At 48.4% G+C, this 27,934-nt stretch overlaps 1 protein-coding gene across 3 annotated transcripts in view; it reads right to left on the reverse strand.

The window, feature by feature from the left end:
* The window catches only part of C9orf72 (C9orf72-SMCR8 complex subunit), a 338,230-nt gene that overhangs the window by 228,479 nt on the left and 81,817 nt on the right, over nt 1-27,934 (reverse strand). For all 3 annotated transcript variants that reach the window (XM_078676720.1, XM_078676718.1, XM_078676719.1), the window contains exon 3: nt 9,938-10,033. In XM_078676720.1, the coding sequence (XP_078532846.1) occupies nt 9,938-10,033 (96 nt within the window). The remainder of the gene's footprint in view (nt 1-9,937; nt 10,034-27,934) is intronic.

Consider the following 27,934-nt stretch of genomic DNA (forward strand, 5'->3'; position numbering starts at 1 on the left):
CTAAAGTTACATCCTCATCTGAGGGCACAGATACTGAGAGGTGGTGCAAAGACAACGAACCTTAACATGGAGGGACAAAATAGATGTCAAGCCTTGAGTTCCCGCATTTACTGCCGACCAGCCACGCCAGATGAGCGCTTGCCTTCTGTGCTTTTCATGTTTCCAGACGCTGCCCAACTCTGTGAGCAGCCCTAGGACGGAACGCGACCAGCAATTGACGCTAGTAACAGCCGTGGGCCGCCAGACTCGCCATCCCAACTGGCAAACTCACTGTATCCATCGACAACCCCGTCCTGATGACGATCCCAAACCAAGGGGATCGAAACGCCGTCGACCACACAGCTTGAATCATACGACGCATATCACACTTAAAGCTTTTACCAAAAACTATTTTTCAAGTGATTGTAACTTGTTCTGTAATTGAAGCTTTAAATGATGTACATAATTTCATGTATGCGCCACTTATGCTGTTTTTAAAAGCACTTGCACTTCTAATTTTCACTTCAAACTGTATATAGCACCTTGCACCAAGTGCCACTGGGTTGTCACAAGATCTAATCTTTACAGTGCTGTCTTAACTGTAAATGCATTACCCCTTGCCCTTGGTGAATAATACCACCCTTTTTTCAATCCTCTGACTCCTTGTGTTCTGTTCTTAGTAATGCTTGTGGCATACCCCTATTGAAACAGTCTTTTAAATAATACCTGTTGGGACCTGTTCTTGTTTACAAGCCTTGAGTCAAGCCATACTGCAAAGCAATGGATGCTGCCGGGAATAGAGAAGAACCTGTTATTAAGGGGATTTGAAGCGTCCTACTTAGTGGTAAACCTGTGGATGAAGCGAGAAAGCAAAGTGTTTAAATTGACACCACAAGAGGCAGCAACGGCATGTCTTAATGCTGCAACTTGGGGGAATTGCAAAGGACGCCTGGAACTTGCTGCTGCCCACCGACCCCTTGAAGGACTTTTTCTGCCACAGCTCGCGGAACCCGCTCCGCGGGTCCCGCATCGTAGGAGGGAGCTTGCCGAGGCTGTTGCTGTTGCTGGGAGGTGAGCGTGCGACAGGGCTGCGAGCAGCAACCCGGACTCGGTTTCCCAGGAGTCCCGGGTTGCGCAGGCCGATTCCAGCTGGCCCGCTCTCCCTGACCGCCCCGCCCAGCCCCACCCGCCTCAAATAGCGCGGGGAATTTTAATTACCTCGGGAATTGCAAAGGACGCCTGGAACTTGCTGCTGCCCACCGACCCCTTGAAGGACTTTTTCTGCCACAGCTCGCGGAACCCGCTCCGCGGGTCCCGCATCGTAGGAGGGAGCTTGCCGAGGCTGTTGCTGTTGCTGGGAGGTGAGCGTGCGACAGGGCTGCGAGCAGCAACCCGGACTCGGTTTCCCAGGAGTCCCGGGTTGCGCAGGCCGATTCCAGCTGGCCCGCTCTCCCTGACCGCCCCGCCCAGCCCCACCCCGCCTCTCCACACCCACTTCCGCCAGCATAATTTCAATTGCACTTTTAGTAGCGCGGGAGCGCGCGGGAGGGCGCCGGGAGAAGCCCGGGACAAGGGCGGGACCGTCCAAGGCCGTCACAGGCCGGGCTGGGCCTACTCTCTTGGTTTCCCAGATTGTGCAGGTAACTCCTGGAACTATTAATTTGTTATATCCGCTCTGTGAGGCATAACTGATCTTTCCTGAGTAAAATCATGCCTTCCCCGGCAAGGGAGAGTACCCCTCTGAAGTCGGGAGGAGTGAAAACTGGGACTCTCGAAAACTATTTCTCACGGGCAGTGGGGGAGGCTGACAAAGAGGGAAATTTGTCTCGGCTAAGGGCGGAACGGAGACGATCAGTGGACAACCTGAAAAATACCCCCATGGGAGAACAATCCATTACATTTAGGGAGGAGTTAACTCGAATTGAGGATGTTCCAATCCTGTTAAGGGAGTGTACTAACACCTCACCAGTTGAAATCACGAGTACAGCTCCAGCTATTAGCCCCAGCCCTGCTAGGGGGACTATCGATTTAATCTCACAACCGCCCCTAGCTCATAATGATAGGAATCCCAAACCGAAAGCAGTCACTACACAAGTAATTTTGGGACCCCCTCCAAAAAAGCGTAGGAGGAGGGCAAAGGGAGCGCAGGGAAGCAGTAAACCCAAGAACTCACATTTGGACTTTGGCAAATCCCTAAAACCCCCTGTACCAATAGTGAAACTACCGGCAGAGCCATACCCTAAACCTAACGCTCAGGAAGACACAGTTCCTGCCTTGATCAAAGATACAGGAACTAGTATTGTTAATGTCCCCCTCTCTGTTGTGCCGCTGGGAAATCTGGAATTCCTGTTAAGGTCGCTGTTACTTCCGATCAGCGAAAGCATAAAAAAGATTGAGATCAGACTAACCATATTGGAGGCCACATTGGGAAGTCTGAAAACTCGCGCTGGTCGACAGGGAAGTGATCCAGAACCTATTACCACCTCTGTAGTCCCGCAAGGGTCGGGACTCAGGGTAGTAAACCCAGCTCCACCACAAGCTGTAAATGGGGTAGTCCATCAACAACCCTTAAATCCAAAACCTGCAACTACCAATCCACTCTACGCAAACACACTTAATCCCTCTCTTGCACCAGTACCTCCGGCACACCCGGTAGATAATATTATCCCGGACTACCAAAAGAAGCCCCCCGCAAGACCCCGTCGTCCTAACTTACCACCTGAGACTAATGACCTTACTGTGGTCATGGCGGGGGTCCCGCAACTTGACGAAGGTGAAGTTGAGGATTTTTGTGCCCTAAAAACCAGGGTAATTAAGTGGCTAAACAGAAATAGACCCCTCCCGAGACATCTTAATAACGAAATTATAATGGTAAGAAGGGTCCCATGGGTGGGGAGAACTCAGAAATCCATCCCTGGGGACTGTTTATTGGTGAGTTTTAGGGACAAAGGTACGGTGTCGCATATATGTCAAGGGGAAAACATCTCAAGGGAATCTACCATCCAAACCCTCCGTGTGTCCTTCTTCTTTCCCATCGCCCCAGGCCCACTCCACCCACTCCCAAATTATGACAGATGGGAGAGGGTTGGAAGAAGGGGGAGACACCAGGCCTTTCATCCGAGGCCATTATTTGGCAGACCAGCACTACCCCTCCCTACTTATAACCGGTTTAATGGTCTGAACGGCCTAGAGGGGGTGGATTGACAAATAGAGAAGGCCTCTAAGGAGAACACAGAAAAGGGCGCTCAAGTAGTAATATCGGAGGAGCAAAGACACATGGCTCTGCAAATTCAAATAATTGGGGCGGAGGAACCTATGTTCTTTGAAAATAAGGGTATGGCTGTAGATAGTTTGGTAGAAGGAGGCGGGGGGGCTATGCAAGGGGTGTTGCAGGAGATAGGACCAAGGAGTCAGGGGGGTGTAGTATTAGGTGGGGAGGATGTGAGGATTATTTCCTGGAATGTAGCGGGCTTAGCAGGTATATTTAACAACAAGGAGTGGGTTGATTTTATCAGGACATTTAATGTTATATGCTTACAGGAGACATGGGCTGTGGTGAATAATTACCATCTCCAGGGCTATAAGTGTTTTTTTGTTCCCGCCCGAAAATCTAGTTCAGGGAGAGCAATGGGTGGTTTAGCTGTTTATGTAGATTTATCCCTCCCAGGTACCTGGTCGTCCCCAGACTGGAATTTATATGGAATACAGGCAGTTCGGTTTTCTGGAAAGGGGTTGAAATTGTCGGTTTTTAATTTTTATAACAGTGAGACATCAAATACCCATTCCCCCCTATTAGCTGAACTTGACCATAGGCTGGGTCAAGAAATTATATCCCAGAACAAAGGGCCGTCCCATGGGCTGCTTTTGGCAGGAGACTTTAACTGTCACCTCTGTCCGGTACTGATTAAAGCAAATACAGATTGGGCACAATGCCCAATTGAGAAGGGGCCGCATTTTTCACACACGCCGACTGGGGTGGCTCTTGGGTTGCTTCGGCTTAAGTACGACCTAGAGCACACTATTAATATGATAGACCCACAGTCGGATGGCACGCTCCCACCAACCTTCAAGGGCAGGGGCTGTGCATCTATTATAGATTACATCTTGGTCTCGAGATCTTTGATCAATAAAATAATCAGTGTAGGGATAGAGTGGAGCAGTTTTAGCGACCATAACCCGCTCATCTTAACGCTCTTTTACAAGGCGGGCACTGGAATTAAATCTCGTTGTTTAATCGAGGAGAGGGTCACTGACCAAGGCAGGAGATTGAAATGGTCTAAAATTGATGGGGCACAGTTTTATAAAACTCTGGGCGATAAGGGCCTAGTGGCCATTAATGATTGTTTAGATCTGGAAATACAGGGTCCAAGGGTCTTGGAAGCGTTCGATCACATTGCTAACTTAATTGATGAATTATTAAGGTCTAGTGCGCCCACACGTAACCAGGTAAATCCCCGTTGGTTTGACAGAGATTGCTCTAAGGCACTGAGGGAACTGAAATGCTCCCTCAAGACGAAACCACGGGATCCACAGATTATTAGGGTCAGTAGAGAAAAGTATAAAAAAGAGATCAAACGGAGGAAACTTGCCCTACAGGCAGAAGCATGGGCAGATCTAAGAGAAGCTGGGGAAAGAAAAGATCTAGCGGGGTTCTGGAGAATCATCAATAAACCGACTTTTTTAGAAAATGATTCTCCGGAGATAGGGGCTAATATTCTTCCGGAGCAATGGGTAACCCACTTTAGGGGTTTATACAATTATGAGTCGGGCACCCACGTGGAACCACCGGTATCCCCAAGACAGGTCCCACCAGTTACATTCTCTCTTAAGGAGATCATGACAGGGATGGAGGGTTTAACTAAAAATAAAGCCCCGGGCCCGGATGGAATTCCTCCTGACCTGTTCCTTAGTAATATAGATCTATGGGCTCCTTTGATGACCAGGGTTCTAAATACCGCTATCACCTGTGGGCTTCCACCATCCTGGTCTAAGGCGATCATAGTGCCAATTTTTAAAAAGGGCAATAGGGATGACCCGAAGTGTTATCGGCCCATCTCCCTGATTGACGTATCGGCCAAACTTTTGGGAAGGGCAATCCTGAACAGATTGACCGAATGGACCGAAGAGAACAACATCTTCTCGGATACCCAGTATGGGTTTAGGACAGGGAGGTCCACTAGTGACCAGTGCCTGAACCTATACATGCTGACTGCCAAGTATACCTTGGCCAGCGATGAACCCATCTATATGGGATTCATGGATTTGGCAGCAGCATTCGATCACGTCAACAGAGGAAAGTTGTGGGATATGATGTCAGGTATGGGGATAGAGAGTGGCCTAATCACCATATTGAGGGAACTGCATAGTGACACCACGGCCAAGGTCAGATTTAACAGGGAGGGAGGACTGTCTGACTCCTTTCCATGTAGGAGTGGAGTCAGACAAGGCTGTATACTTGCCCCTTTTTTGTTCTCCCTTTATATCAATAACCTGGAGCAGTTCCTTCTGGGTTTAAAGGCAGATTGTCCAAGGGTTGGGCCGCGGTATATCCCCGTCCTGCTTTACGCAGATGATGCGGTTTTACTGGCAAGAACACCTCGAAGCCTACAAACCCTGATAGAGGGGTTTGCGGAGTTCATGAGTAACCTGGACCTATCTGTCAACCTAGGTAAATCATATGTGCTCCTGGCCGGCAAAAAACCTTCCTCCAAATTTGTTTACACAATTGGTTCCCACAGTTTGGAGCAGGTTAAGACGTTCTCCTACCTCGGGGTGACTTTTGACGGTGCCCTGCAATTTACCCCCTTGGTAGCGGAACGTTGTACTAAAATGATTGCCTCTAACGGGGCGATAGCTGGATATGGCAGGAGGGTGGGCAGATGGAGTCCGGAACAGGTGATGAATTTGTACGGCTCCATAACATGCTCCAAAGTAATTTATGGGGCAGAAGTCTGGGGGTTCGTGAACACAACTAGAATCCAACAGGAAGAAAATAGGTATTTGAAAGCAATCCTGGGGGCGCCACCCAGCACGGCTGGTCTTATAGCCCACAGGGAGCTAGGGAGGCCATATTTGGAAGACTTGTTAAAACTTAGGCCAATAGTGGCCTGGTTAAAAATATGGATAAACCCAGATGCGCATTTAAGCAGAGAAATTCTATTGGACTGCCTAGGTAGGACCCATTCAATGCGCATCCCCTGGCTCAAATACGTGAAAAATACCCTGGAGGATTTAGGGTTGGGGAATCTCTTCACGAACCCAGCTACTATTTCAGCACAAGAAGCGAGTAGGGGAACTATTTCTGGAGCGAGAAACCCAACGTCGAGCTGGTGCTGAAGGAGTGAAAAAGACTGTAAGGGCCCACAGTTTGGTAAAAAGCGTGGAGGGCATGGAGCCTTACTTATTTCTTCTACATAATGCACAGGACAGATTTTTAATGTGCCGTCTCAGACTGAATCTGCTCCCCTTCATGTTGGCTATGCCTGCCGGGTTTACTTCATCTATCGAGCAGAAGGGTCCCTGCGGCTGCGACAACCGGTCTCCGCAGGATTCCCTTCACTTTGTCTTGCTTTGTCCCTATTTTTCCATGCCTAGGCGTAGATTCCTTGTTAATATTTTAAAAAAGGCTCAACTGGAACACGCCAGGGATGCTCTAGTATTTCTGTTAAAAGCCTCTGACCCTTTAACTTTGTGTAGTATTTTGAATTTCATCAAAGTCGCAATTCGTTTAAGAACGACGAGGGGAGAGGAATGAAATATTGTGATCTGTAATTATATGGCCCTTATGTCGGCATTCTTTTTAGCGTATTAATTATGTACAAGGATCCTAATTAGTATTTAATAATGTTTTATTGTTTATCTGTGTATATAAATCTGCTTTTATGGTGTTTTTTAATCACCGAATAAAGATTCTTGAATTGAATTGAAAATAATGCTGCAACTGAGGGCTGAACTGTGATGTTATATGCATCAAATTTCCCTGTACCTGTGAATTTCTATGGGAAGGGTTTACAGTTCAACTTGATGTTATTCTCCGTTTTTATCGTGGCAGAGGAAGGGACTTCTACCTGCTGTTACGTTGATGGCTTTAGTCATAAATAGAAGAGTGTGCCCCGGGAACAAAGCAGAGGCATAGATTGATGCTTGACCTTGTTGCTTCCTGCAGAATCAAATCTGGAATTTTCTCATACTTGAGTAGAGAAGCCAACAGTCAATATAGGGAGGTACAAGAATTTCTGAAGTTTCAATTTTGGGATTGGCGCTTGTTGGAGGTCTCCTACTCCGGCGTATGATGCCTATTTTTTTTTAATAGACCAGTGTTTGTTTCAGATATTGTTCTGTTTAACTACATAATAAAGATGACAAATTACATTATCGTGTCACATTTGTACCAGTAATAAAGCGTTTCATTTGTGTATTTTTGTCGGCACAAAATGTAAAAGGGCCCTAAATATAACAAAGGAGGGCCTAGATGACATGCCAAAAGCATAACTAGATGTTTTTCATTTTAACAATGTTTTGTTTTTATTACATTTATTGCAATGCAGACTTTAATTTGTATATTGCAAATTGGTAATTATATATAATTTGTAATGCGGCAAAATATTAACTATAAAGAGGTCTGGTGCAGCGGCCAGGGCGGCTGTTTCCGGAAATTTGGTTCCAGAGCCACTGATTTATTTTTTATTGCTCCTGGCAAGGAGTGCCCCATAATTCCCTTCATGGGTTAATTAATATATATTCTGGTTTGTGGTGGTGCCCAAATCTGCATGTTATTTTTAGAGTTGTGGTGGGGTGCAAGGAGTGCAGCAGCCCCCAGGAAATCATTTTTTCTCTGGTCTAAAAAACATGACCCATGGAAATGATGATATTTTTAAGCATTCCCAGATCTGGAGCTTTTGCCCTCGCCATGCACCGCTTACACCCTCACATTTTACATCACCCATGACCAGGGCCTGCTCTAGGGCAATGCGACAGGTGCGGCTGCACCTGGTGCTATCCTCGGGGTGCAGTGTTTCGAAATAATAGGGTTTTAACCCGGTGGAGAGTTCCTTGTGTGTCCAGACGTTTTCAGGCAACAATGAAAATGTCTCAATAACTCTGCTGATTAATACGCCCTGCTGGAGATAAATTTGGGGTTTATCTAGCGGCAGTTTCCACTCATGTGAAAGTAACACAGAGGGTTAAGATGCCTGCTACAAAGAACATGTACCACGGAAATCACTAAACTGTAATATTATGTGGATCGCTACATAGGTTATTGCTTTTGTCACAGATCCTTTAGTTACTTGTAGTTCATAAGTTAAAACCCTAATACAGCAAAGTGACCTATGAACTGTTATCCAAGAGGTGCATGCAAACTGCATGGTATACGTTGGAACAATATGTTTTTCCCCAGTCATTATTAACATTTTTGCTAAAAAGGGTTAATTTGGATAGAAATACATTCTTATTAGTAAAGCTAACCACCTCGGTACATTTTTTTTTTACAACATATTTTATTGACTTGTCATGGTACATTATGGGCCGTGGCCCTATGTATAAAATTTGAAGGCAAAATAAATCAGGAGTACCACTACTGATGTGAAATTGTAACCCCTGCGTAACCTGCAGGTACAACAACGGAAACATGGCACAGATAGTCTCAGGGCCCGATTCACGGTAGTAAGTTAAGGATTTTGTCTTAAGTTAGTTCTGTGAATCGGTCTCCTTGATTCCATATGTCTTAAATAGTCTGATTGAATGCAAGTACAAACGGTATCATTCTGTAGGTCGGGTTGCTCGGTGGGCAATAATATGGGGGAACAAGTCTTATCAGGGGCCCGGAGACGGAAGGGAGGGTAAGTCTATGCCTTGATAATTCGCCCAAAGGGACCATATTTTCCTGTGCTTCTAAGGGCAGCCCCGGGCCTGGAACACTGCAATATCTGCAACCATGCATCTATCAATGGCCTTTTTCCACCCACCAATTGTCTGAGGGGACACTCCCTTCCACAGCTGGGCGATGTTGCGCTTAGCAATAGTGAGGGCTGGAAAGAGCAAGTGTTGCTTGTACCGTTACCCACCTACCCCGTCAGTGCTATGTAGTAGGAACCTTTCGGGTTGAAGGGGAGATCCCATGATAATACACTGCCCAGACAGGACAAAATCTTCTGCCAGAATGGCTATATTGCTGCACGGCTTCAGAGTGTGTGCATGAAAGTCTCTTCTTCCCCCTCACATCTCAGACACATGGGGTACTGGATAAACCTCAATACTTTTGACATTGTGAGTTTGTGCTTCTCCAGACCAAACACGCTCTTAAAATATACTGACTACCAGTATCTGTGACACGTGACTTCTACACCTTGCAGTTCTGATGGTCTTATGTAACATTTCCTATAGACTGATTTGCACACGTATGAATCATTGGCTCTATATAATATGGGTGTGATGTAAAGTGCTCTGACACCCTACACTGGTATGTGTAGCGCTGCAATACAGAAGAAATGCATGCGAGAGAGGGGCTTTGGGGATATGAGTGGTACTGGCAGAGCGTGGTAGTGAGGGAATTCACGGAAAAGAAGCTTTTGTGAGGGGGTGGCATCAAAGATTGTCGCACTGGGTGTCACTAGCCCTAAAGCTGGCCCTGCCCATGACATCAATGACAGAATTGATAACATCACTGATGATACCTGAAATAACATCATTTATGATAACATTGTGCATAGCAGGGGCGCGAGTTATAGTTTCTTCAGGGTGCAAATTATAGCTACTTCAGTTCACTATAATCGGTCAATTTCAGTGTTTAACTTTAAAAAGTTATGTTGAAAGTGACATTTTCACCCACGTATAAAGTCACTCTAACCTTTGTTTTTTTCAGTGGAAAAAAATACAGCTTTGAATCCCTGGGATTGACTTCAGCTGAGGTGGTGAGAGGCTTTCTCTTTAAAATGCATCAGACATAAAAAGGACTTACGTCTATTTCTTCTGGCACACTGTGTGATTTCATAGATGAAAGAAGTTCCATTATGGGTTTAACTTCTTCTTTCAGCATCGGAATGATGCTCTGGGCCTGTGTAATAAATAAAGAGAAGTGAAAACCAAACTCAGCCAACCATTACATTAAAACATTTAAAGCCACTTGCCACCAGGCACTCTTCAAAATGGTAAATCTGCACACAGAAGTCAGCGTTTACATTTGATTGCGTACAGCGTTCTTAAGAAAACTTGACTCAAAAGTAACATTAGGCAGGAAACAGCAGGTTCCCCTAACATTGTGTTTGCAAAATGCAGATATCAGTTGGTCTGGTACAATCCATTTACTACAATGTTCACTGCTCTGGATTACAAATATGTACCGATGAAAAATAGCTTTTTATTTAAGGCACACAAGTTTTGTACTACCAGAACCTGAAGTTGCTTTTACAGTTCATTCAGCTCAAAAGAGACAAAGATGGACAGAAAAGACGGAAGGGGTGAGACAATGTTTTTGATAAATTGATGAAATGTGTGAAAAGCTGGGAAGCGACTCACAGTCAATGATACAATTAAGTACAGTCGGAAGAAGGGAGGCACAGAGAGTATGACAATTAAAGAGACAGACTATAACAGAGGTAGAAAGCCTGTGATGAAGGGGATGATGGGGCATGGGGTAAAAGGATAAACAGGGATGAAGCACAGAGAAAATGAGAGGGAGACATTGTGGTAAAAGATCACATACTAGCACAGGCTTCTGTTCTCTCACATCTTGTTCCACTATGGAAAGTGCGCACCACCCCTTTGTGATTTAGGTTAAAATAAAATTGGTATGGAGGGTCAGAAAGAGAGAGGGCCCGGGTGCCCATGGTGAGAAGAGGCAGAGTGTTTTTATGTAACAGTATAAAGGGGGAGGGTGAAAGCAGACAAAATGAGATAGCGCGCCTATAAAGGGGGGTGTCAGGTGCAAGGCTTACTGTGATAACAAGACACAGGCCCTATAATAAATAGTCGAAGGGTGAAACAAGATAAATAGCCATTAACACACGGGGCAAAGTGTGGGGGTAATAAGACACAAAGCTTTTGATGAAAGGAATTGAGCTGACAGGGGAGAAAAAGACAGGGGCCATGTAATAAGCAGGAATGCAGTGTCAAGAGGGAGAGCAAGCCCATTTGATAGATACTGGAGAGAGAACCTGTGTAAAATGGGGGACAAGGTGTCCTTTAAAAAGTGAGGCGATCAGACTGAACTAGAGATTTAGCAGTGGAAATATGGATGTATGACGTTACAACGCAAACTATCACAACACATGCTTTTAACCCGTTCCATGCTAATGACGGAACCGCTCCGTCATCAGCTACGGGTGCGCTGTGCTGATGACGGAGCGGTTCCGTCATGGCCCGCCCAGCTCGATAGAACGATCATGCGCGGCGCGAATTCCGCACCTGCGCTGAGGGTTCTATTGAGCGGGGCGGGCCGTGACGGAACCGCTCCGTCACGAGCACAGCTCAACCGACGCTGGTGACGGAGCGGTTCCGTCACCAGCATGCGGCCGCCCCGCCCCCTTAGCACTGCGGCGGAATAGCCGCCGCAGTAAAGGGGTTAAACACGGTATTTACAACGCAAGCTGCACTAAAACACATGCTATTACAACGCATGCACCATTACAACGTAATTTACTATTCTAACACTGCTGGGTACTTACCTCAGGGAAGGTGCTGGTCAGCATTGTAATGGCATGCATTGTAATGCAACTCGCGTTGTATTGGCAGCGTTGTAAAGGCATTGCGTTGTAATGCCTGCGTTGTAATGGATGTTTCCCAGAAAATATGCATTTGATGAAGTTACCTTTATGGTAACTCGGATACTTCTAGTTAAAAGCTCGCTCATATTTTCTACCAATAGCTGATTTGTTTCGGCCTGGTAGAAGCTTCTCAAAGTTGTTCAAACACATGTGCAGCCTATATCACACGACTGTATAAGGAAAATGCAGCCACATTCCCTTTTCCCATGCCAAGAGTTCCTCATAAAGCAATTATACTGCTATAAATGTTCTGACTGAAGGCTGTGGGGTTGGCAAGAAAAGACATATGGCACCTTCATGCCACGCCCAAGTAATTGGTATTTCAATTTCACAAAATCAACGAGAAGATTGCATCGTTAGAAGGAGAAACGTATAAGGATAGGAAAAGGCAGCATCAGCAATCCAATGTACCTCGTTGAATACCCAGTTATAGGCTGCAGAAGAACAGTGCTGTCACAAGATGCATTGAAAAGTTTTCAGATTAGTTGACAAGGTCTATTCTTGCACCACCTTGGCTGTGGCAAAGTGTACCCGAATATTTGCATGACGACAACCCATGCGAGCAATGGCTGTGTTGGCAAACTATCTTGAAATGTTTCAATTTGAAACCACCTTCTTCACATTCACATCATCGTGTATGATTATTAGTTAGTTGGGGGAAAGACTTTCCAATATTCTACAAAAGCAGCAATGTAATGTAACCAATGTCTTGGAGCAAATCCTCAGCTAAGGAAGTGCACAAAAGGAAGGGAAGACCAATTTCTTCTCTGAGAGGGACAAAGTCTGAAAAACCATATTGTCTGGTTGTAAAATGGGTTAAAGCTTTGAAGTTCACAGGACGTGTACCTCAAAAAGACTCCTTGTAAAGGTAATGATAGAAGGAATTCCCACTTCTACAAGAGCAGTCTTAGTAGTAGGTTTCACTCATTTCCATGTGCGTTACCTGATAAAGATAGGAGTGTGAGAATGTCACATGAGCGACAGAGGAAGTGAGGAAATTAATCCTTTTATCCATAGGCCAGTGACAAAACTGTAACCGATCAGTTCTGTAGTGAGATTTGGCCAATTAATTTTCTGGCAGCTGCAGTAACATAAAAAATGCTAGCGTATCCGAGCACGATTCCTTACTTTACATTGTAGGGATGGAGAATCCAGTAATTGTTTCTGGTCAAGAGTCCTTGTCTCAAATGAAGCCTGATGCTAAATCCTTAGGTACTCTGAGCAACCACAATGGCAACTGCGAAAACCAGCGATCTTGCATATTTAAAGTGTGTAGCGTTGATAAAACCTAAGAGGAAGGCAAACAGTTGGGCTGGGAAATAGAACCATAGAACATTGGATGGTATCATGGAGTACTCCTTGTGGAAGACGTGTCGCAGCGAGCAATTCCATGATCAGTGTTGAGAAGTCACATCTTTGGCAGAATGAGAGCAGGACATTTCAGTTCTATGAAATTTTATGAGGGTGCAGTACAGTTTGAGAACATATTTTTGACAAAGTATCATACTTTTGTAATTTGTTAATTATTTTATGATTTCTAGAAGTACATTTTCATGTTTGTTTTAATTCCTATTGGTATTTATCTTTTTTTTTATTTTTGTTCTTTGGGGAAATTAAGTTGCAAGTAGTGTACTTCCTCATGCACTTCACATGCTATCATAATGCACTGCATGTATGGTTTTAACATACTAAATAGTTGTAAAAAACAAATACACTCACCTGAAAACAAAACTAGGGCATTTGCAAGTCTTCACCTATTTGAGGGTCCCTAGAAAAATCTTGTGCTCCTTTTTTTTTTTTTACTTAATTCTCCACATACTGTCAAGATTTGCATTTATGGGACTAGCAGCCATGACACAGCCGGGAGAGTCACTCAATAGTAAATCTACTCTTGCTTTTTAAAAACTCACACAAAGAGAGTAACAGGTATTTTTAGGACTATGTGTAAAAATACTAAAAATGGACATACATCTGAGAGCTTTATGTATAATGCGTCAAAGATCTGCTCCTGTGCAGGCCAAGAAGAGTGAACTAGTCCTCAACAGTGCTCTCAGCATCTAGTTCAGTATCCCAGTGGCGAGTCTGGCTGTACACGTGGATCCTCAAATGTAAATAAGACTTGCATCTAGAGGGAGGTGCCTCGCCTGGGTGATGTACTGTGCAATCTGCGATGAATCAGGCAGGCCTGTGATGCATAAGGTAGGTGGAGACAGTTGGCCAAGACATGTTTAACATTTTTCTGATTCTACAATATAGAATGAAAACAATTTGCCTTTCGAGTGCGAAATGTTTAACCAAAGGTGAAACCTACATGGTGGGTAGTGTTTAGAACCAACCAAAGATGGCACTCAGCACTTTGAAAGCAGTAGGCACCCTCACAATGTACACGAGGGGGCAGGAGGCCATATTGAACGGTACAAAGGATAGTGCACCTGCCATTATGGACTAGTACACAAGATAATGCACCACAGATGCCAAGAATTGAAGATTCAGGTCTCAGATATTCAAAACATCCCAAACAAACAGCCTGAATAAAGTATGGTTATAGACTTGAGTAGCCTAATCTTTCCACTCCCAGACCAAAGAAAGCTAGCAATGCCAGTAGGAAAGCAAAAAGATAAGTAATCAGGGAAGGAGAATCATTTTTATAATGGAAATTTTCCTTAACATTTAAAGATGAAAAGCATTCCAGGCTACTTCAGGCTCCTCCAGCACCCACAAGAAATTATTACCATATTAGGCTGTAGTGGAGTCTCTGCCTCTTTGATACCTACGCCTAACGATGAGCGGAGCAAGTGCCTGTTTTGTTTCACATAATGCTCTGCATAAGGGGGAAAGGCTCCGACTTGCACCAAGTGACCTGGAGGCTCAAAAGGCAGCTGTACTTGGCTAGATCATTGATACCAAGTTAGGATATTCAAGTTTTGATTTTGCACATTCAACATTATATCACAAGCATATAGAGTAACACATTTGCTGTAATGTGCTGCAGCCACCTAAAACAAGGCCCTTATAAGCACTCCTCAGTTGGCGAGGCCGCTGCAGGTCGACGTAGTAGACGAATAAACAGAAGAGAGGAAAGTAGGCACCCTTTTCTAATGCCCTTATGCACCCCAGCTTGGTGTTTGGAGAACAGAACCTTAAAAACCTCTATAATAAATCGGTCATAAGGATAGGTCTACCTTCCTGAGGCTAGCCGGACCAAACGTCTAGAGTTAAAGGCTGAAATAACACTACTAGAAACAGATTTTAAAACCAGACTGTCGTAGAACCCTGAGAACCCTGCAGAGAGCTAGAAGCTGTCCTAAGGAAGCAGCTTACAAGTAGCTTGAGATAAAACAGTTGTATTACAAGAGAGGGGATACGGCTAGCCACCTCAAAGCTCATAAGATACGAGCACACCAAACGAGAAACCATATAGGTCAGTGGTAGACACCCAGGGCATCCCCCAGATGACAGAGCGCTGGATCTTGGAGAGTTTTATACATCATTATACCGCCTCATTTAGTTGTGAGAAATTAGAACAGTGAGCAACCCAGGATACCCTTGAGGGCTTGGGTAATTAAGTAGAAGGGTAAATGTGCCTTCAAGGGAATTCGTTTACACAGCTATAAGTAATTTAAAGTGTAACTTGGAGGGATGAATCAATAATCCCTATGCGAATTCAATTCCACTCAGTAGATAAGTAAAATTAAAAAATCATCACACAACATGAATACCTACATTGATGACAAACAAAAACACAAACAAGGTGTATAGAGAAAAGAATTTATCAAAAAGTAAAACAATTCATTTAATATATACAGAGAATAGAATAGGTCTGCAGGTCTACAAGCAATATGTAAATTAGCAACTCAACAGAACCTAAAAACACCTATCCAAAAGCACAGTGAATAATACAAAAGGATGAGGTGGAGGTCGACGTTTCGGTCTCTTAGAAGACAATTAGTGAGACCATCTTCAGGACTGGTGTCAATTAGAAACTGTATATTGACAAAGTGTAATATGGGTTTAAGTTGAGTTTCGCAAGCAAAACGAATTGGATGTCGAACACATTCAGTCTAAAAATCGTGGTCTGACATCAAACAGATCCCTCAGGTAAAGAACCAATCTTCATCAATCGTCCGTCATGTAGACATTCACATTTACTTGTTCGAATGGCAATGTTCGTATCGAACAGGACCCTTTTTCCGATCACAGAGAGAATACTGCCGACCTTCACTTCGTGGAAGTTTGACTAAGATTGCCATTCGAACAAGTAAATGTGAATGTCTACATGATGGACGATTGATGAAGATTGGTTCATTCCTTCACGTCTGCACTTTTCTGCGCAACTGATTTGTACTTTAGATTCAGCACTTTCTCCCTTTTGGATTGCGATATACACACTTATTTACCTGAGGGATCTGTTTGATGTCAGACCACGATTTTTAGACTGAATGTGTTCGACATCCAATTCGTTTTGCTTGCGAAACTCAACTTAAACCCATATTACACTTTGTCAATATACAGTTTCTAATTGACACCAGTCCTGAAGATGGTCTCACTAATTGTCTTCTAAGAGACCGAAACGTCGACCTCCACCTCATCCTTTTGTATTATTCACTGTGCTTTTGGATAGGTGTTTTTAGGTTCTGTTGAGTTGCTAATTTACATATTGCTTGTAAACCTGCAGACCTATTCTATTCTCTGTATATATTAAATGAATTGTTTTACTTTTTGATAAATTCTTTTCTCTATACACCTTGTTTGTGTTTTTGTTTGTCATCAATGTAGGTATTCATGTTGTGTGATGATTTTTTAATTTTACTTATCTACTGAGTGGAATTGAATTCGCATAGGGATTATTGATTCATCCCTCCAAGTTACACTTTAAATTACTTATAGCTGTGTAAACGAATTCCCTTGAAGGCACCTTTACCCTTCTACTCATTTAGTTGTGAACATTGTTCTCCAGAAGCACAAGATGATTATCTAGTGGACGTTTCCTTACCCAAGTTCGACCTGGGGGTCAGGGTTGATCTAGAACGCAATGTAAACGAAGAGGAAATACTGCGAGCCATTAAAACACTGCCAAATAATAACTCCCGGGCACGGATTGGTTTCCAAATTCTTTTTACACAGCTTTTGCCTGACTGCTGGTGCCATACCGGACGAAAGTGTATAATGTTTTCTTAGACACTCGGGAGGTGAGCCCCCATGATGATGGAATCCGTCCTCACATTGATAATCAAGACAGACAGGGACCCCCAACAGTGCGGAACGTATTGCCCAATAATACTCCTCAATAGAGATGTAAAGATTTTCGGTAAAATCCTGAAGCTCTGCTTGAGAGAGGTCTGGCTGCAATTGGTCACTCCATATCAGTCGGGCATTGTTAAGAACAGACACACAGGAGATAATATCTTATTAGCACCTTCCGTGGTCAACAAGGCTATCGCAACGCACACGCAAGTACTCCTGCTCTTGCTAGATGCAGAGAAGGCTTTTAACCACGTGGTCTGTCCTTCCTAACTAAAATATTAGGCAAGACATACCTAGTTTCACGAAGGAAATCATTCATACTAGTGAATTAGGTTAGGCCTTCTACAAAACTACGGATACACATACATCTCTTCAAGCCTATCCATCTAACTTGAGGCACGCAACAAGGATTTCCTCTTTTACCTCTGATTTTTCCTCACTATGGAACCCTTGTACCACCAGGTTATGGCTAACCCATTGATCACATGTCTGGAAACCAAAAGAGGACAAGTAAAGCTGGCGCTTTTTGCGGAAGTCCTTTGCTTTCTAACCAGCCCCTCCAGCTCGCTTCCTGCACTTCTGACAGAACTAGAACATTTCTGCCTGGTCGCTGTATTCAAAGTTAGTCACCACAAATCCATAGCAATGGGAGTGGTAAGGGATCATAAAGCCTCCAAGATGGAGGCAGGGAGACAAGGACTGCGGCTGACCCTGGAGAGAAGGAATGGGTACCTATGGGTTACAATTCCACCCACCGCGATCGAAGTGTTTTCTAGCAATGTCCATCCCCTCCTGGAAATTCTGATAGAAGATTTATACCGATGGGGTAGGCTTGAGAACTCCTGAGTGGGCAGGATAAACTGCATGAAAATGAACTTCTTGCCCAGGTTACTATACGTTTTTCGCTCCCTCCCTGTGTGAGTCCCCCTGATGTCCTGAAAAGCCGAACTCAGAAGATGTGGGCCTTTATATAAGACGGAAAACCCACCACGTGCATCAAGGTCTCTTTTGATGAGGGTTCGGGAGGAAGGAGGTATGGTTGTCCCCAATACAGAAAGTTATATTCTAGTCACACAGACCTCCCAAGCTCTAGTGTGGTGCTCCAAAGATGCTGACAAAACCTGGTATAGGTTGGAGCAGGAAAGCAGTTCTCTTCTATTCCACCACTTGCTTTGGCTGCCCCTTTATACTAAGGCCCCACCAACGCCCTAAGATGGGCAACAGAAACCCTACACGTCTGGAACAATGCTCAGAGGACAGATGGGATTACGACCTACCCCTTTTTCCATAATCCGAGTGACCAAGAACCCAGTCTTGCCCCTGGGGTTGACAGATACACTCTATACCTGGGGCAGTTGTATGCAGGGGTGCCCAAGACAAGAGGACGGTGTGCCAGCAATTTCTTGCATGGTCCCAAAGACCTATACTGCGTTACGCAACTCCTGCACTGTGCCAGACAGCTTAATTTATGAGTGCAAGGTGCACGAAAAACCACGAAGGTCAAGGACATGTTCTAAGAGAGAGATACCACTGAAATGCGGTCTTGCCTATACAAAGCACTAGACAGAAATACCCCTGTGACACAACTCATTCACAACAAAATGGGCTGACGACTTGGGCCTAGAGTTGACTGAATCAGACTGGATTTTGATAAGGAGGCAGGTAGCGCATTCTCCCATCTGGCTACAGCTTAAAGCTAAACCCTTTATTTTATTATGCTGGTACATGACACCTGCCCACCTCAATGCAATGACTAACGCCCCTAATGTGTGCTTAAGAGGATGAGGCTTGAGAGGGACATATCAGCACATGTGGTGGCAGTGCCCGCAGACACAGCAGTTCTGAGCCCAAGTGTTGGAGGTTATAAAGGAAATCACAAATGTAACTCTTACCATGAAGCCTCTAATGGCCCTGCATAGTGGATGAGTAGGGGTTGTCCCCTTTCTCTCACGACTAGATCACTTACTTCAATGCTCCTTGCAGCCTGCCTTGTGGTGGCACAAAACTAGCGAAACTCAACCCCACCAACAGTGGGTATGTGGTGAACTAAAATATGGAATATCCATGCAAATGTAATGGCTCACTGCACTCATACGGGCAACATTCGATCCCCGGCACCAGGTTAGCCCAGCACCATGTGACTCTGGGCAATAGCTCGCTTAATCATCCTGACGGCCCCCCGCGCCGGGACACCTCTAATGAGGTAGCTGAACGCTTTACAAATGCTGGCATTATATTATTATTATACCCAGATTTGACAAAATATGGACTACTTTGCATACCTCCTTTTTAAACATAATAGAGGAATACCCCGACCTCCAGAGCCGGTGTGCCTAGCGGAGGAACGGAAAGCAGCTCTGGATGATTGAGGAAGATAATCACAACAACCAAGGGTGGGGAATGTGCTACCATTGGTTTCCATTGCGGAGGGCTGTAGAGTTGTCACCTTAGTAAATCATAATTTATTTCACAGGCTGTAAAATGTCGAAACTGTGTTTAAGATTTCCTTTGTTCTCTATGGTGAACCCTTCACATGGATCTGAAAACCTTAAAAAAGTTGTTAGAAATAACCTGTACAATACTGCCATCCAACGCAAATTTCTCAATTTCGCTTTGTAGAAAAAGCCAAGGGAGGGGGTCAAATGTATACTCAAAATCAAGTAAGGCGTTGATGCCATTTATCTCAAGGCAGGTGAGGCATTGCATTTAACAGTAAACACCTAAAGGGTCAATAGACAAGGGGCAAACAAAATTGGTCCTGTCCCGACAGAGACATAAGGTAGAGGACAAACCTAGGTGCAATGACTTAAACAAAAATGTAATTTTATTCATCTAGCAAGGAAAGGGGCCTGCAAGAACAACAAGGTGCGCCAGATCCTTTTCAGGGCTAAGTAAAAAGTTGTAATAGAATGCGCCACAACAATCCCTCTCTGACTATTCTTTCTTTGAAGGTGCAGAGCCTTTGAATCACTCGATCAATAAAGGCTTTGTAAATGTACACTGGCAGCCAGTGCTGGACTAGAACTTTAACACAAACCTAACATCAATTGCACTTAGAAGAAAAAAGGCTAAACTAAAGTCAAGTGTAAACCCTAGTTCTGAAAAGGAGGGCTACGCCAGAGTACAAACCTCATTAAATCTATAAGCATGTCCCTAAAGTGGGAACTGTGCATATCTCATAAGATGCCAGGGAACCCGAGTTTATGCCAGACTCATATTTCACTATGGATTTATCACCATCCAATGTGTGGCTATTTCTAGGACAGCCCTAAGGAGAAGTGGTAAAAATAAAAAAAGGAGATGAAATGCTTCATCTTTTAGTCAAGTTTATTACAAATTAGTTAAAAAGCCATGAATTTAAAAGCAGTTTAATTAATCTGCATTATATCTAACATGTCCTACTGGGGGCGTGGCTTGGTAAGCCACGATGGCGGCGGCGTTTTGCTGAGGCTCCGCGATCGGGCTCGCATCCTGCCCATTACCAGGGATCGCCGTGAGCCTCAGCCAAAGCAACGACAACTGACAGAAGTGGCAGCACCGGGGGCTTCACCCGAAAGAGTCGTGACCGCTGCTGAAGTGCGGTACCGACAGGAAGAAGCTTTGTTTGCCGGGACGAGGAGCCGGACCGCAAGATGGCGGCCGCGTCCCCGGCCACCTAGACCCTGAGTGTCCGCACCCCCGCAGCCGGTCCGGAGACCCTGGGGACCGCGTACACATTGAGGCGGCGGAAATCTTGACAGGTCGGCGTCCCTGATTACTGAAGGCTTGTGCGACACGGGACTCGCCGCGACGAATGCGCATCGGCGCACAAGATGGTGGACGCCAGCCCGGAGCCTTGCCCCACCTGCACCTCTACCCGACTGGTTGCCGGTCTGGCCGCTGGACACTGAGGGACGCCAGCCAGCGCACCACCATCGCGGCGCCCGGATCCCTCGGCGGCGGAGCAGCTCCTGACGAGTGGTGAGTGCCGGCCCCCCCCTCCCCCCTGGGGGCCCCCACCACTACCTCCACAGCGACCTCCAGGCCCCCCTTGAGACCCCCAGCGGTCATCCCACATCCACGCCGTGGGCCGGGGACCGATGCTGCATTGACCCCCCTGGCGCAGCGGACGGCGCTGCTATTCGAGCTGCCTGACCTCGGCATGGCGCCCGGAGAGGCCTAGGAGCCTCGCCCCACCTGCACCTCTACCCGACCGATTGCCGGTCCGGCTGCTGGGCACTGAGGGACGCCAGCCAGCGCATCACCGCCGCGACGCCCGGATCCCTCTGCAGCGGAGCAGCTCCTGACGGGTGGTGAGTGCCGGCTCCCCCCCTCCCCCCGGAGGGGCCTCCACCACTACCCCCGCAGCGACCTCCGGACCCCCCCTGAGACCCCCAGCGGTCATCCCACATCCACGCCGTGGGCCGGGGACCGAGGCTGCACTGACCCACCTGGCGCTGCGGACAGCACCGCTACTCGAGCTGCCTGACCTCGGCATGGCGCCCGGAGAGGCCTAGGCGCCGAGCCTGCCCCGGACTTCCCTACAGCAGCGACGCCGGTGGAGTCACACCGCATCAGGAACAGCGCCTCACCACCACGGTCCCGCGGGAACCCTCCAAGCAAAACACTTTACATCGACCCCCGCCACGGCCTGTCCACGGCTTTGGGGGAGGGGGTGTGCAGCTGGCCCTATACCACGTCCATAGCCTGCTGCCTTGAACCCACGCAGGCCCTACCGCCGACCCGGAGGACCCCGAGCGACCCCCGGGGGCCCCGACTGCCACAAGAGCCTGCTTGCTCGACCCCCACAGGAGTGACCCTCGACCCAACTACCCGTGGCCCCCGGACCCCGAGACGCCGCAGCGCCCTCTCCCACAGCCCAATGGGGAAACCAAGGGGCACGCAGGCGACCGCCGTCCCTGAAACGGCCGTCGAGAACATGCCGCACACAAGGACTTGGACTCAGGCGAACACATCGAACGCTGATCCCACGCTATCGGCGAAACTGGATCAGGTGCTGGCGGCTATCGAAATGTCCCGGCTCTCTATGGAGGAACGTCTAGGCACCCTGACGACGGACATCAACCTAATACGCGACGATCACCGCAAACTGGTGGATAGAGTGAAGGAGGGAGAGCGAAACGTGGCGGCGCTTCAGCCCACGGTGAAGACGCAAGAAGCAGACATGAAGGAAGTCATGCGCCGAGTGGCGGCCCTCGAGGAGCGCACTATCGATTTGGAAGGGCGCTCAAGACGCTGCAACATCCGCGTCCTGGGCCTGCCGGAGGGTATCGAGAACTCGGACCCGCTGACCTATATGGAATCATGGACCAGGTCGTTTACCCCCGAATCGGAGCGGTCAGCTTTCTTCTCCATCGAAAGGGCACATAGGGTCCCAGCCCGGAAACCCAAGCCGGGCCTGCCCCCACGCCCTATGCTGGCCAAGTTCCTGCATTTCCGAGACCGAGATGCGGTGCTCCGTGCGGCCCGGATGGCGGGCCCCTTGCAAGTGGAAGACCAGCAGGTCATGGTGTTCCCAGACTACGCCCGCGAGGTACAACAGCAGCGCTCGACCTATCTAGAAGTTAAGAGGCGTCTCCGTGAAAATGGTCTTCAGTACTCCCTACTATTCCCGGCCCGCCTCAAGGTGCTTCATAACGGGAAATCCATATTTTTCACCACGGCGGAGGAAGCACAGGACTGGGCGGAATTCCACTGTCCGTTGATCCCTAAACCCGGTCCCCAGCGGAGACAGAACAATGACTCACGACGTTCTAGAAGGCGAGGCATGAATCGCACCCGAACAGGCAACTCCAAGAGTCAAGCATCCTCACCCTCGGGCTCACCCGATCTCACGCAAATTATGCGAGAACGACAGGAAGCCCTACGGGCAGTGACTGAGCTACACACTTCTCCTCCAGCTTCGGACCTGGAACACCAACCACACCTGTTCACCCCCGAGAAGGACCGGGACAGTGATGGCACAATGTCAGGGTTTGGACCGATTTCATCTCCCCTCATTGCGGTACGCACCACAGACACCACCCGTGCAGGTCAACCAGGCACCTCTTCAGGATGAACAATTGGACGATTGCTGTATCCTCTTTCCTTTTGGCTGTTGACCGCGCTATGCGTAGACTGCGCGCCGAAGAGGCATAGTTAGTTGGCTGTACATACACACGCGCGAATGCCATTTTTCCTACAACTGCCCGATCTGCGAACAGCCCAGCAGTAATGCACGCTACCACCCCCACAGAATTCTGTTATATTTCTCCCCTAGAGGGACACTAGTTTGGATATGCCACCTCCGGTGATATATCCCCGGCATTGGGACTGTTCCCCACTTTTGGTTCTACACGTTGTAGCCCCCGTTAGACCCTCCCCCACACATATGGCAGCATGGCGCGCAGGAGCACATATGAGACACAGGCCCACGCGGTCCTTGGGAGGTACAAGGGTCCCCCGCTCGCAAGCACGAAACCACAGCAATGGCGACTCCACGGTCAGATGTTAACGTCCTCACGCTGAACGTACGGGGCCTCCACACACCTAGCAAACGCTATTCCGTCTACTCTTACATTAAACGTATGTCAGCTTGCATAGCACTGTTACAAGAGACACACACCAACGCTACCGAGCTGGCCCGATTACAGGCCAAATGGCGGGGGACCTTTTGCGCCACGACCTACTCAGCATTCGCTCGTGGCGCCTTAGTGTGGGTTAGGCCAGGCACCCCTTTTCGGTCACTTAGACGGGTGGTTGACAGGGAGGGCAGGTACGCATTGTTAGAGGGAATCTTAGACGGGCAAGGGGTCCTCCTGGGCAGCATCTACGCCCCTAACACCGAACAAGATAAATTCTGGGATCACCTCACAGTAGTCCTGGCCCAATTCGCTGCCATTCCATGGATTTTGGGAGGTGATTACAATTGCACGCTGAACCCCGCCCTAGACAGATCACACCCCCCTCCCACAGGCTCCCCAACCCCCCGACAAGCGGAACTCTTCAGGGCTTGGACCACACACTGGGCACTCACCGACGCGTGGCGACACCTACACCCGCTGGCCCGTGTCTACTCGTTCCACTCGATTCCACACAACCTCCGGGTCCGTTTGGACAGGTTCTTATGCTCGGCACCTATCCTCCCGCGGGTCGCGTCCTCGGACTATCTGGGTCGGATCCTCTCGGACCACGATGCCCACATCTTACGCCTGACCTGGCGCCCCCCACGCCCGCCGGTCCCCACCTGGCGCCTCCCTAAGGACTGCTTGTCGGACCAAGTCTTCAGAGACACACACAAAACCAGTATCCAGGATTACTTCCTACACAACGCGGGTACGACATCATCGGCGTTAATGGAATGGGATGCATTCAAAGTGGTGGCGCGGGGGGAATGCATACAACAAATCGCAGGGGTTCGTCGCACACTAGAACAGACGCTCCTCACATCGGAACGGCGTCTGGCTGCGCTTACGAAACAAACCGAGGACTCGGAAGAGAGCGTTGCGCTCACGGCCGAGGCGAAGTCGATATACCAGGCTGCTTGCGCCGATCTCCGGAAGTATAATTTTCGCGCCTATGCCTCCAGAGTACACAAAGAACGGGACAAAACGGGGGCACTTCTTGCCTGGATGGCACGACCGGACGCCGAGTCCAAGCCGATTACGGATATTATCAATCCGGAAGGCATATTGGTACGATCCCAGGCCGAGATTCTCCTGGCGTTCCAACGCCATTACGCACAGGTATACGAGGCCCCAACCCGCTACGCTCCATCATGCGTGGATTGCTTCCTCGAGTCGCTGACGCTGCCCACGATATCGGACGCTGACAAGCGCGCGGTTGACGCCAAAATAACACCCTCGGATGTCACTCAGGCATTACGTGCCCTCTCCCGGAATAAAGCCCCGGGACTCGACGGCTTCCCACTGGAGTACTACTCGACGTTCTCTGCCCTGTTAGCTCCCCGAATGGCCCGGATGTTCGCAGCGGCTCTCCATCTGGGAGTGCTTCCCCAGTCACTACGGGAATCCGTTATCGTGACCTTCCCCAAACCTCACAGGGACCCGCTCCAACTGGGGTCATATCGTCCTATCACGCTGCTCTCGGCGGACTGCAAGGTCCTCGGGAAGATCCTGGCTGACAGATACACTCAGATCATACGCCCACTGGTCCACCCTGACCAATGTGGGTTTGTACCGGGCAGGAACACCTCACAGAACATCCGCCGTGTCTTCCATGTACAGGATCAGGTTCGGGACAGATTCCCGCGCGCCGCTTGCCTGATCATGGACTTGGAAAAGGCGTTTGACACTCTCACCTGGCCATACCTATTCGCGATCCTGAGTCGTCTCAACGTTGGCCCGACACTCATAGCATACACTCGCCTCCTATACACCGACCTAACCTCGCGAGTGCGGATTGGGAAACACATATCCTCTGCATTCGAGGTCCGCCGAGGCACGCGACAGGGATGCCCCCTATCACCCCTTTTATTCGCCCTGGCCGTCGAACCGCTGGCGGTTAGACTGCGTCAGGAGGGAACCCACTGGGGCATCCCGCTCGCGGATGATATGCATTGCGTCTCCCTGTACGCAGATGACCTCCTGATATATGTCCGAGATATAGAGGCGGACCTGACCCCCATAGGGGTGGCGCTGACAGAGTTCGCGGACGCCTCAGGACTCCAGGTGAACTGGGACAAATCCACGGTCTACCCATTCCACCCACGCTTACCACCCCGAGACGTCGAGCTGGGAACCCGCAAGCTCTCGTGGTCCGCGGAGGCCCCTCGGTACCTCGGTGTCCGCCTGTACCACTCACCGGCAGACATCTTCGACGGCAATCACCGAAAGGTGCTTGCTAATCTACGCCCGACTGTAGCCTTCTGGAACAAGCTTCCGTTGGCCCCGATAGGACGGATAGCCCTGGCAAAAATGGTGATGCTCCCCCGACTTCTCTATCACTTCACAAACCTGCCGGTGGTACCACCCAGATCTTTCTTTCGGGACCGCAACTCTCTGCTGGGCACCCTTATCTGGGGCACGAACCGACACAGAGTGGCCCTGAAAACCCTTCAACTTCCCACATCACAAGGCGGACTTGGAGCTCCTTCCTTCGAGTCCTACTTCCTGGCGGCACAGCTCCAATGGTTATCATATTGGACAGCGGACCGCTACACCCTGGAGACCGCTACCTCGACCGGCAGAGTTCCAACCCCGGAGCTCATCCGTCTCCTTATCCCGGGCACCAAACCCCGGCGGACATACCCCCGACAAGTCACGATAGCGCGCCAATGTATGATGCGGATCCACCGGATGGCCCCAAGTAGGGCCCCATACTCCCCACTGCTGCCGCTGGTGGGCTGCCCCAGACAAGACTCCTATTTCTCGGCGCCAATGTTAGCTGAGTGGACTCGTTGCACTATCATGGATATGGAGTCGCTCTTCGAGGAAGGACAACTGAAACCAATCACTCAGCTAGCTGCAGAATACGACCTCCCCCCAGGTCAATTCCTTAGGCACCGACAGCTGCTTGAGGGATTCCGTCCCCACCATAATCTTAGGGCAGGGGAACCGGACACGCACCCAGTAGTGCACACTATCCTACACATGGGAGTGGGTCGCCATCTGATCACCTGGTTGTATAAATCTATTCAGGAACTCTCACACGCCCCCCTGGCGGCCTTGCGGGCCACATGGGAGGAAGACATCGGTCGCGCACTACACGACTCAGAGTGGACCAAGGCGCTCGAGGCCCCGAAACGCGTCTCCAGAAATGCCAGATTCAAAAACATTCAATACTATATACTGCACAGGGCATACCTCACGCCGGCGCGCCTACAACGGTTTTACCCATCCACACAATTCCTATGCCCCAGATGTCGTTCCCCCGACGCAGATTTCCGTCACATGTTCTGGGACTGCCCCGGCCTACACTCCCTGTGGAAAACTGTGCACGACACACTGGCGGATCTCACAGGCCTCACAACACTAGCTTCCTGGGAATCCAGCGCACTGGGCATCCTACACATCCCTAAACAGGCACCTGTACACAGGCGGTTCGTGTCCTTGGCGCTGCTGCTGGCAAACAGATGCATAGCTATGCATTGGCGATCCCCGGAAGGTCCCCCTATAGCAGCCTGGACAGGAGCAGTTTGTAAGTGGGCGGCAGCGGAGGAGGACGCCCTTAGGGAGGAAGAGGCCAAGGGCGCGCGTAAACATCCCATTTCCATGGAATGGGCCATGCTCCTACACAGCTTCCGGCAGTCCCTGCGCACAGAAGACCCACCCACGCCCCCCCCCCTCTCCCCCACTCCCTCTCCCGAATGAACATATAGCTCCTGTCCAAGGCCCAGGCCCCACACTGTAATCCCGCTAGGCTCTGACATGGACTGCCCCCGCTGTCTGGCTACACTGCCCTGATATAAACGCATTTTGAGGGAACCCTTCGTCTCCCGGCATCCGACACCTGCTCCTCTTCTACCGTGCACCTGCTAACGCCCATATGCTCCCCTCCCCAGTTGTGTTTCCCCAGTTACCAGCAATACAATCATAAGTACTGTACAGACTCTGATACTACGCCAACAAGGCGGGCATTCCTGTATCCTCTAGTATCCACCCTTCTCCCTTATGGAGCACGATAATAGGATCCCAGCCTGAGACTGTATCATGCCAATCTGTACTGTTTCACAGAAGAAATGTCATAAATTCATAAGTTTGCTCACAGAAAAGTTGCGCGCATGGCTGGCCGTGGCTGAATGTTGAAGCCACGCCAGCGGTTGATTCTCTGTGTACCCAAGTATTATGATGCAACAATAAAAATACATTTAAAAAAAAAAAAAAAAAATCTAACATGTCCTACTAGTGTTTTAACCCCTTCCACGCTCATGACAAGGTCAGCTCGTCATGGGCGTAACCTGCGCTACGCGGATGACGAGCTGACCTTGTCACGTAACGCGGGATTTTTAA

This window comes from Lissotriton helveticus, chromosome 2_1 (assembly GCF_964261635.1).
Source record: "Lissotriton helveticus chromosome 2_1, aLisHel1.1, whole genome shotgun sequence".
Classification (NCBI taxonomy): domain Eukaryota; kingdom Metazoa; phylum Chordata; class Amphibia; order Caudata; family Salamandridae; genus Lissotriton; species Lissotriton helveticus.